We start from the raw sequence: 12,205 nt of genomic DNA on the forward strand, positions 1-12,205 counted from the left end.
AGCTGGAGCTCTGCATTATGGCTTATGTAAGCGTGCTGTAAATGCTCCCGGTGCTTCAGTAATGTGCATGTTAACAGAGAGCAGCAGAAACACAAGCACTCAGTCACGCTCTGATTCCTCCAGACCTCCTCCAGACAGACCAGCATTCACTTCTGACGTACCACAGAACAATAATGGCCATCAAACTGTTTTGTGTGTTTATGCATACTTAATCAAAACTTGATCTTGAACAGATCATGTATTGACAATATGAGAGTCAAACATCTCTGTAAAGTCGATTCCAGCACATCCACAGACTCTCAGTAGGGTTTAGGTCAGGACACTGGTGACCAGTTCATACATGAAAATGATTCCTCACTGAACCACTCTTTCACAGTCTGAGCCTTATGAACCTTAGGACTGTCCTGCTCTAATATTACATGGGTACGTCTTCCAATGTGATTGTTTGTGAAATAGAAAGCTACACACTGCATCAGTTAGGGTTAAAAGAACATACAAGATGCCAGAAACAATCAATGATCCTGAGTATTTGCTTATTTAAATCTAAAAAGCAACTTTATTTTGGCCAGGCAGTGTGTTTGCAATTCTGAGAAACAGAGCACATGATCCTAGATTCATAATAACAGCCTCTTTCAGTATACTGTAACTGCTCTAAAAGAGCTTGAAACATGTTCATAGAGCCAGCGTGACTGAATCAGGAGGAGAATTTTCCTGGAAGGAATGAATGATTCTTCCCAGAACAGGACACGAGAGCCTTTCTCTGAGATCTCATACGTGTGACATTGATTCTTCTCTCCTAGCAGCCTCTCGTGAACGTCAATCTAAAACAAATCGATATCCAATTCTCCAGCGGAAGCCCGTCTGCTGCTCACAATCACAGAAAGGATACCTCAGTCATAGTTTGCAGTGTCTGTGTGTTTAGCTGTCACCAAATATTCAATACTGGGTGGGACAACAGTCATATCAAGCTACTAATAATCTAAACACTGTCCTGCTGACACGACTGACTGAACACAGTACACTGGGTCTTTATTTCAGCTGACAGTCGTTTAACACGACCTAGAGAAGAGCGGTCATCTGTGGTGTGTCGTACAGATGCATAAAAAAAATTTAGTGTTTTCTCTTGTGCTCAAGGCTGCATTTATTTCATATTTGATCAAAAATATAATGAAATATTTTTTTTTTAAGACAGCTGTTTTCTATGTGAATCTCTGTTGAAATGTAATTTATTTCTGTGATGCACAGCTGTATTTTCAGCATCATTACTCCAGTCTTCAGTGTCACATGATCTTCAGAAATCATTCTAATATGATGATTTACTGCTCAAGAAACATCTCTGATTATCATCAATGTTGAAAACAGTTGTGCTGCACAATATTTTTGTGGAAACCCTCATACATTATTTTTCAGGATTCACAGATGAATATAAAAAAAAACAGCACTTAATTGAAATATAAATATTTTGTTACTTTGTCTTTATGGTTGCTTTTACACAACTGAATGAGTCTTTGCTGAATAAAAGTATTTAAAAAACAATACTTTCAACATTAATGCATATATTGTATTATGACATAGATTCACATACTATGATAGTGTTTAACAGACACATAAAAGGACACAAACAAAAACACAGGCTCAGATTTGGTTAACACATGATTAGTCTTTAATACAAACGGAAAAAAAAAAAAAAAGAGACATGGCTAAATGCAAAAACAAAACATAAAAAACCTACTCTATCAAAGTCCAAGCTGAAGGCTTCAGGAAAAAGTCTTGATGATAAACACCACCCCATCAGGCTCATTCCTCCGTCTAAATAAGGCAGGCGCTGGAAGTTTGTGCTGGTTTTCAAACAGAATCAAAGCCTGGCACGTAAAACACAGCTCATGTGACATGATCTTCATACTGTGTGTCCTGAGCGCGGTCTGGAGACCAGCAGCGGTGCGTCCAGAGCTCACTGGGACACAGACAGAGGGATGCTGGGGGCCACGGGGGACGAGACGCTGCTGGACTGAGGGACGGAGGCTGCTGCCGCAGGCTCCATCTTACTGATGTGAGTGATGAAGCGCAGACGGAGACGCATCGCCGGCCTCAGAGAACAGATGATCCTCTCCACCTACACACACACACACACACACACACAGCATCATCCCACCAACCTTCACAATCACATTAGACAGAGATGAAGCAGAGCACGCGTCTGCTGGTCACGTGACGTTCATAGTGAATAATCATAACACACTGAATTATGTTTCTTCACACCTGCTTCATCTGTGGCTCTGTGCTGTTCACAAGTCTGGGGACGGTACATTTTGAAAAATGTTTTGAAAGAGGTCTCTTCTGTTTACGAGACTAAATTTATTTGATCAAAAATACAGTAAGAGTAAAAATTGTGAACTATTACTACAGTTAATAAAAAAACAGCTGTTTTCTGCGTAAATATCTGTTAAACTGTCATTTATTTCTGTGATGCACAGCTGATGATCTGCTGCTCAAGAAACATTTCTGATTATTATCAATGTTGATGTGTGATATGTGTTGATATGTGTTACTGCACAATATTTTTGTGGAAACTGAGATACATTTTATTTTTCAGGATTCACAGATGAACAGAAAGTTCAACAGAACAGCATTTATTTGAAACAGAAATCTTTTGTAACATTATAAATGTCTTTACAAGAAACATTTATGATTATTATCAGTGTTGAAAACAGTTGTGCTGCACGATATTTTTGTGGAAACCCTCATACATTATTTCTTTTGAATTAAAAAAAAGTTCAAAGTTTTAAAAAGATTTAAAACTTCTGAACGATGTATATATTTTTGATCATTTATGATGTAGACACTGGTGTGTGAGGAATAGTGTGAAGCTATCTGCCATATTTGTAGTTTATTTTTAACACGTTGTATTTGTGTTTGTAGTTCTGATTGAATGCATGCAGTGGGTTGTGGGTAATATTAGCTGTTATCGTGTGCACAGATTCTGATGGACTGAATTTCCACCAGAAACAGTAAACCATCCGCAACCCTTCTGGATACTCATTTCAACATACTATGATTTGGGACACACTAATTCTAACACCAAACACTACTGGGGGTGGACAGTATGTGAGCTGGAAGGCAGCATTAGTGTGGATTTAGCACAGCAGCGTGTGATCAGACAAGCGGAGAATCAGCTTTATTTCCTGTGACTGCTGATACTGAGCTGATAGAAACGGTTCTTCCCTGAGGGAGACACACACACAAACACCCAGATTCATCTTCATGCTGCTCAGCTGCACTTTCTGTGTTTTTAAGATGATAAAAGTTTTAAAAGACAGACTCATCAGCACTCTTTACTGTCCACAGAAACTGAACATGATTCCAGCTCCACAGAGAACGAGAGCCATGCAAAAACTAGATAACATCCAGTGACGCAAACCACTCAAGCTTGTCCAGTTTCACTGAATCATTCACCTAACTCATGTCATTCATAATACATATGTGACCCTGGAGCACTAAACCAGCCATAAGGGTCAATTCTTCGAAATTGAGATTTATACATTATCTGAAAGCTGAATAAATCATCTCTCCATTGATGTATGGTTTGTTAGGACAATATTTGGCTGAGATACAACTATTTGAAAATCTGGAATCTGAGGCCAACTTTACAAGAGATTCTAGTTCTTTTCCTATTATCTTTCTTTCTTTTCATTATTCCATTTAAATCCTTTATTTCTTTAATTCCCTTGAATAAAAGGACCAATCACAGGTTACACTATTTTAAAGTGACATTGTAAAAGTGTAATTAACAAATAAGCACTGAGTAATAATAATGAACTACATTTACTCACCACAGGGTTAGAGTTAGTGTTATTAATATTTACAGAGTTATTAATATAGTAAGTAGATGTAACATGTGATCGTCACTGTTACCCATTAGATTTGAGACCTGCTCCACCCTCAATGTTCAGGACATGCTTACAGCCGTGAATCCACAGAGTGTGTGTGTGTGTGTGTGTGTTACCTGGTCTTTGACGCTGTCTCCAGTAAACATGTATTTGATGTGGTACAGGAAGTCACAGATGGGGTCCATGTAGGCCAGGTGTTTACTGTGCTGGTCCACAGCCTGAAGCATCTCATAAAACGCCACTCCAATCTGAGAGAGGAGCGAACACACAGCTGTCACCATACACAGCTGATTCATTAATACAACTTATTCATTATCAGTTACACAGTCTGATCTGAAACCCTCGAAGGTTTGACTCATGAATATTAATCAGTTCACTCTTCAGATCTGTGCTCATCTAACTGAGCGCGGAAACACTGAAATCACAAAAACTGATGGCCAAACTCACATTCCATTAAACCTGACATAAATGCTATCAAAAACATCATAATTGTGTAACTATGCGCAAACTGACATTATTAAGTACTATTTCAGAAAACAAAATAAATCCAAACAAAGCCACATCAGAACCACTGCATGTCTCTGAGCATCGCACTGGTGTTAAAGCAAATCAGTTGAGTGAAGGATTCAGTGACACACTCAGAAAAACAGTCACTTTCTTAGCTCCTAAATGAATCATTCATCCATTTGAATGAAATGGTTGAATGATTCAACGACTCATTCACTGAGAATCTGACTTGTCGCCACCTATTGGCATTTTAGTTTCATATATGTTAAACATGATTTAATTTTTTCCCACGCATTTATACTTCTGTATTAATTTTTTTGTTGTTGTTGTTGTTGAATATTAAACTCATAGCAGTACTTATTGTAATAGCAGAGTAAATGCATTCATGGCATCTTTGAGCAGCATCTTTGCGTTAGACTTTAACATTCGCAAAAATTCTGTCATAATCATTATTAACCATCATTTTAATTTTCATATTTTAATTATAATAACACATTTAATTGCTTTTATTTTTGCTCACATTTTCATTTTTAATAATGAACCTACACGACAAGCACATAGCCTTATTTATGATGAGAACAGATGAACAGAGACTGTGTCGTCTGTTTTGTTGTTTTTTACATGTTAGTAGAATGATGAATATACGCGGCTGTTGAATTGACTTATTTTTGGTAGGATTTACTAGGCACTCCAGTTTACTAGATGCTCATTCATACTAATACAAGTGGTCCAGCTCAGCTACACAGTCTCTGATATTAATTGTTGGTTTTGTTGGGGGTGGTAGGGGAGAGCAATATTAGTGGTTTTGATGTGTCATTGGAGTAGTATTCAGAAACCCTCCTCTACTGCCACTCCTGAAAACTGGTATTTGTTCATTTGTTTTTGAGTGTCCTGAAATGTGGTATTTGTTTGTTTTTTTTTTTGATGGCAGCTCAAATGTAGTTGTTTTTTTACTTGTCTGCAGTTGTGTCAATTGGCTGCATTTCTAGATGTATTTAGTGGTTAAACTGGCAACAGATGTATTTGTTCATTTGTTTTGGTGATGGTGGCTAAAGTTGTTTCATTTCGTGTTTACCAAAGCAGAGTGTTCGGTGATGGAGAGAGAGCATAAGAAGCTTGAGGGTTTAGGAGCTCAGCATGAACCACTCGCCTCGGCTGAAGCACTCTCTAAATGTGTGTGTGAGCTGCTTCAGAGGCTTTTTCTAATCAAGTCAGCTCCCTCTCTCATGAGGCTCTGCTTTGAAGAGTCAAGGTGAGTGTGACTGTGAAATGGGCAGGTGTGTGTGTGTGTGTGTGTGTGTGTGTGTGTGAGCATCTCTACCTCCAGCATGCATCTACGGTCATCTCGTCCTATCCTGCCTGGAAGCGCTGCAGAAAAAGGGACCCCACCAGGGTGATTACACGTACAGCAGCTGGAACTCCGTCCTTCAACGATGGGCATTCAGCTCTTCACGATGGGCTTCAGCACCTCCGAGAGGAACCTGACACACACACACACACACACACACACACACACACACACACACACACACAGAGACACACACCCCAAGTGAAAACCATGGTGAAATCTCTGCAACGTCAAAATGAAGACACCAATGATCAATCTATATTAATAATATTAATATTAAATGACCTATATGTGAATGGCTTTTGTTGGTTTATTGAGGAAGTGTTGTAGTTTTTTTTTGAATGGATAGTGATTAATTCTTTTTTATTTGACCCTCTAACTAACTAATATTCATTTACTAACTGCTTGTTTTCTTTAAAAACACTAGCTTCTCTATTCTTTTTGTACAAACCCGATTCCAAAAAAGTTGGGACACTGTACAAATTGTGAATTAAAACAGAATGCAATGATGTGGAAGTTTCAAATTTCAGTATTTTATTCAGAATACAACATAGGTGACATATCAAATGTTTAAGCTGAGAAAATGTATCACTGATTTTAAATTTCATGGCGTCAACACATCTCAAAAAATGAGTTGGGACAAGGCCATGTTTTTACCACTGTGTGGCATCCCTCTTCTTTTTATAACAGTCTGCAAACGTCTGGGGAACTGAGGAGACAAGTTGCTCAAGTTTAGGAATAGGAATGTTGTCCCCATTCTTGTCTAATACAGGCTTCTAGTTGCTTAACTGTCTTAGGTCTTCTTTGTCACATCTTCCTCTTTATGATGAGCCAAATGTTTTCTATGGTGAAAGATCTGGACTGCAGGCTGGCCATTTCAGTACCCGGATCCTTCTTCTACGCAGCCATGATGTTGTGATTGATGCAGGAATGTGGTCTGGCATTGTCATGTTGGAAAATGCAAGGTCTTCCCTGAAAGAGACGACGTCTGGATGGGAGCATATGTTGTTCTAGAACTTGGATATATCTTTCAGCATTGATGATGCCTTACCAGATGTGTACGGTGGATTGTGTTCACCGACAATGTCTTCTGGAAGTATTCCTGAGCCCATGTTGTGATTTCCATTACAGTAGCATTCGTGTATGTGATGCAGTGCCGTCTAAGGGCCCGAAGATCACGGGCATCCAGTATGGTTTTCCGGCCTTGACCCTTAGGCACAGAGATTGTTTCAGATTCTCTGAATCTTTGCGTCAATATTATGCACTGGTAGATGATGACAAACTTCAAACTCTTTGCAATTTTTCTCTGAGAAACTCCTTTCTGATATTGCTTCACTATTTTGGGGGAATTGGTGATCCTCTGCCCATCTTGACTTCTGGGAGACACTGCCACTCTGAGAGGCTCTTTTTATACCCAATCATGTTGGCAATAGACCTAATAAGTTGTAAATTGGTCCTCCAGCTGTTCCTTATATGTACATTTAACTTTTCCGGCCTCTTATTGCTACCTGTCCCAACTTTTTTGGAATGTGAAGCTCTCATGAAATCCAATATGAGCCAATATTTGGCATGACATTTCAAATTGTCTCACTTTTAACATTTGATATGTTATCTATATTCTATTGTGAATGAAATATAAGTTTATGAGATTTGTAAAGTATTCCCTTCCTTTTTTACTCACAATTTGTACAGTGTCCCAACTTTTTTGGAATCGGGTTTGTATTCTATTTTATTTTTATTTTTTTTTACAATTAAGAACAAGCTAAAAAAAGCCTTGTTAGGTGTACTGCGTTAAGCTAACTGAGACTTGTTATAGCACTTGTGTATCATCGCTCTTTTGTTGATTTTGACTGTTTCTATTTTCCACATTTGTAAGTCGCTTTAGATAAAAGCATCTGCTAAATGACTAAATGTAATTATGTTTTGAATGTGTATTGGTGTGTTTTGGTGTAGTTTTTTTAAAGCTTTTGAAGTATTTGTGTCTGTGTGATGTGTGTCTGTTAAGATCTGTTTGAAGTGGTTGTGATTAGTGACATCATGAGCGATCTGCCCTGAGCTCAACCAATCACTGAACCCATTTTAATGACATTTTTGAACTCGTCAACTTGAAACCCAGTGACCTTCTGTTATTGATCACGTGAGGACCGGAGCTTCATGAGTCATGAGTGCAGTTTCACTCTCCTACACGTTCAAACGCTGAACACTGGAACTCAAATGAGCACATGACAGTGTTCAGCAGATTGTGTTGAGCACGTCTCGTTCACATGAGCTGCAGAGGTTTGGGTGTTTCATCAGACGTGTGCTGATAGACGGAGTGTGTCATCAGACGTGTGCTGATAGACGGAGTGTGTCAGATGCTCACAGCTCCTGCAGGATCCACTCAACGAGAAGGAAAAAGGACAAAAAAAACATAACAAAAAAAACACAACTACAAAAAACACAAGACAAAAGCTCCTGCAGGATCCCATTTCGTCACCGAGTGCTCAGAGGGGTGGGTTGATAGAAGGTGTTTGTGGGTTGATTAGTGATCGTGTGGTATACACTGGTCACATGGTGATGATCCCATCACACAGACACAGCAAAACAAACAGAGCATGTGACTGCTGCATGAGGAATGACGCCTCACGGCACAAACACACACACACACACACACACACACACACACACACACACACACACACACACACACACACACACAGCAACACACGAGACACACACACACAGCCACACACAGAAACCACACACACAGCAAACACAGAGACACACACACAGAGACACACACACACAACACACACACACACAGACACTGAGCACAAACAGCACACACACACAGACACACAAAACCACCACACAAACAAACACAACACAGACACACAAAGACAACACACACACACACAGACACACACACACACACAAACACACAAAACAAACACACACACACACACACACAGAAACACACACCACACAGCACACAACACAACACCACACACACAGAGACCACACGCACACACAGACCCCCCACACACACACACACACACACACACACAACACACACACAGACACACACAGACACACCAAACACACACACAGACCACAGCACACACAAAGGACACACACACACAAACACACAAAAACACACACACACAAAACACACACACACACAAGACAAAACACACACACACCCAAACATGTCACCAGAGACACACACACACACACAGACACACACAGACACACACACAGACACACACAGACAAACACACACAGACACACACACACAAACACACACAGACACACACACACACACACACACACACACACACACACACACACACACACAGGACAGACACACACCAGACACACACACACACATACACAGACGACACACACACAAACACACACACAAGAGACACACAAAAAACAAAACACACACACAGACAAACACACAGGACACACACACACAACAACACACACACACAAACACACACACACCACAACGAAAAAAACACACACACACACACACAGCCAACACACACAAACACACAGACACACACAAACACACACACACAGACACACACACACACACACACACACAGAGACAAACACAGAGACACACACACACAGACACACACACACACACACAGACACAGACACACACACACACACACACACACACACACACACACACTCACTCACTCACTCACTCACACTCGGGCTGCAACAAACGATTATTTAGATAATCGATTAATCTAACGATTACTAGTATGCTTAATTGTCGATTATTCCACTGATTAATCAGTAGACTTTGATTATTCAGCTTTTGGAATTAGTTAAAATACTGAGTTATACATACTGTAACAAATAAATAAAGGTAATTACTTCAGCTTTTGAAAATCATTATGTAATTACAATTATTATAGAATGAATTTATACAAACAAATGTATTTGGCACAAAATGAGATGACAGACAGATAAACTCTCATTCTCCATTTAGTTAGCCATATGAAAAACTCACTGAATGACATCATTCTGCCTGACATCTCCTTCTGTAAGTCACATGGATACGAAACAAAATAGAGTTAAGTGATGAGAGGCTTTATTTTTGGATAAACTATTTTATCCACTATATTTTTTTTTTTTTTGGATAAAAATCTCTCTTAAAATACCTTATAGGGTTTTGATAATCAAAACAGCCCTGCGCTAGATCAAGTCTCTGCAAACCAAACTATCACTTTAATTAAATCATACCCCCCCCGCCACTAATAAAAATATTGTATCATTAGCTAGCTTCACACTGGAGAGCTGCTTTATAACAGAAAATCAGGTTGTAATTCTAACTGAAAGCGACACTGACTCTGGTTTTTCATGTTTAATACGGTAAAGCTGCTTGATTTAAGACTATTGCATAAAGTACTAATGTTATATAAATAAACGTGACATGACTTCACTGGAGTACTGAACTGCAGAGCTCGTGCAAACATCCCCATCGCTGTCATCAGATGTGTTTTAGACTGATGCTTTCACACTGCGGTCAGTTTTTGTTGTGTTTATTTTGTTATTGAGAGGAAAGAGCACAGCATATGTTCACATAATCATCCAAACACCGCTCAGCAGCCTCAGGTCTTCTTCTCTTGAATTACATCAGGACGGGTGAATTACAGTCTTGCGCTACAGTGCCACACTGGTCAAACCACATTATTGCAGACACTTACATTAGGTCATATGAGATAAAACGACTACTCGACAACAAATTTTTTTTTTTTTTTGTTGACGTTGTCGATAATGTCGACTAATCGTTTCAGCCTTTACACACTCTCCATCACTCACTCACATTTTAATTTTTCTGGACTTTTTTCATGGTTGAATTAAATTGTATCAATCAAAAGCATGTCTAATAAAAACCATGAAACTTCTACAATTCAACATAAATGTTTTTTTTTTTTTAAAGTTGAACAAAAATTACATGTTTAGGGCCCCATGAAATGTTCTATTTTTTTCTCACCTTATGTTTTTTTGTCATCAAATCCTTGGTTTTATCATGTCTAATTATTTGAATGCATAAAAAAGCTTTGATTTATATTAGATGAATATTTTTTTTCTTTCAAAATTCTGTTTTCAATCAAATGAAGGCATGCTACATTAATTTATCTTTTAATTAATGAAAATTAAACATTATATGTTTATACTATGTAATTATTCCTTAAAAAATAAGGTGGTAATAATTTTAGTAGTAGTAGTATTACATACATTCTATAGAACATTCGTAATGTATTTCTTGCACAATGTCTTCAAGTTAAACTGAACTTTTATTTTGACAGGCTGCCGTAAATACCTTTCATTTTCTGTATGTATATGATATGATGCTAACTGTTAGTTTTACTCATGAAACAGAGCAGTTCTGGAGATGTTCATGTGTTTATGTCCTTATTCAGGCAGACGCTGAAATCACTAAGCCTCAGGCATGCTTCAGTATGTGTGTAATGAACGAAACCGCGCGTCCGTGTCATTCATACACAGACACAGAACGTGCAGGATTCATATTTAAATAATATTTTTACCTACACAAAAGATGTTACGAAATCCATCTTTTTCCAATCATTCTGTCCAGCCATCCAGCTTCACTGTGGCACAAAACTGACCATCATTCAAAAACTCTACCTATTACTAAAGTAAAATGCATTGTGAACAACTAATGAAGAGTCAGTGCATGCACAGGCAGCATTCTGTTATAGCTGATAAACACACAGACTCGAGCACAGAAGCGTGTTCATACTCAATCTGAGCCGTCTCTGAATGTGATGTGTTGTGTTGGGATGGAGAGCGCGTGGAGGCAGCAGGTGAACTGATCTCAGCTCCTCACTGACTCATCCTCACACACACACACACACACACACACACAGCTGCAGCTCACAGCTACTCACGACTGACTCACTCACTCAACCACAACATTTATCCATTTATCAGGGGATCTGCGAGGGGTTTACAATCAAAGTTTAGGCTTTTTAAGTTCTGCACTAATAAAATTACTACTGTTTGTCCATTCAGAACAAACCCATACAATCTCAAATCTCAGATTCTTTTACTTGATTAAACAGACTGTGGCACAAATTCATATTTGAGGACATATTTGACCTCAGCAAAACAGGGTAACTGCAAGAGCACATTCAATATGCACTAAAATTGGATTATGTACCAATTTATCATTACATACAAAATATGGGTCAAGCAATATTAGATTTTAATAATATTAGATCAGAAATTCTGTCATTAATTACCCTCTCTCATGTCGTTCCAAACCTTCAGAACACAAAATAAGATATTCTTGATGAAATCCGAGAGCTCTCTGACCCTCCATAGACAGCAAGGATCCTAACACGATCAAGGCTCAGAAAGGTAGCAAGAACATCAACAAAATAGTCCTTGTATCATTAGTGGTTCAACCGTAATTTTACGAAGCTATGAGAAC

General features: G+C 38.7%; 1 protein-coding gene across 1 annotated transcript in view; it reads right to left on the bottom strand.

Annotated features, from left to right (window-relative positions):
* Window positions 1-1,645: 1,645 nt before the first annotated feature.
* Window positions 1,646-12,205, bottom strand: part of LOC109113797 (mediator of RNA polymerase II transcription subunit 23) — a 66,136-nt gene continuing 55,576 nt past the window's right edge. Inside the window, 4 exon segments of the mRNA XM_042747297.1 lie at window positions 1,646-2,113; window positions 4,004-4,145; window positions 5,736-5,818; window positions 5,821-5,875. Of these exon segments, the coding sequence (XP_042603231.1) occupies window positions 1,952-2,113; window positions 4,004-4,145; window positions 5,736-5,818; window positions 5,821-5,875 (442 nt within the window). The 3' untranslated portion in view covers window positions 1,646-1,951.

This window comes from Cyprinus carpio, chromosome B20, assembly GCF_018340385.1.
Source record: "Cyprinus carpio isolate SPL01 chromosome B20, ASM1834038v1, whole genome shotgun sequence".
NCBI classification, from domain to species: Eukaryota; Metazoa; Chordata; class Actinopteri; order Cypriniformes; family Cyprinidae; genus Cyprinus; species Cyprinus carpio.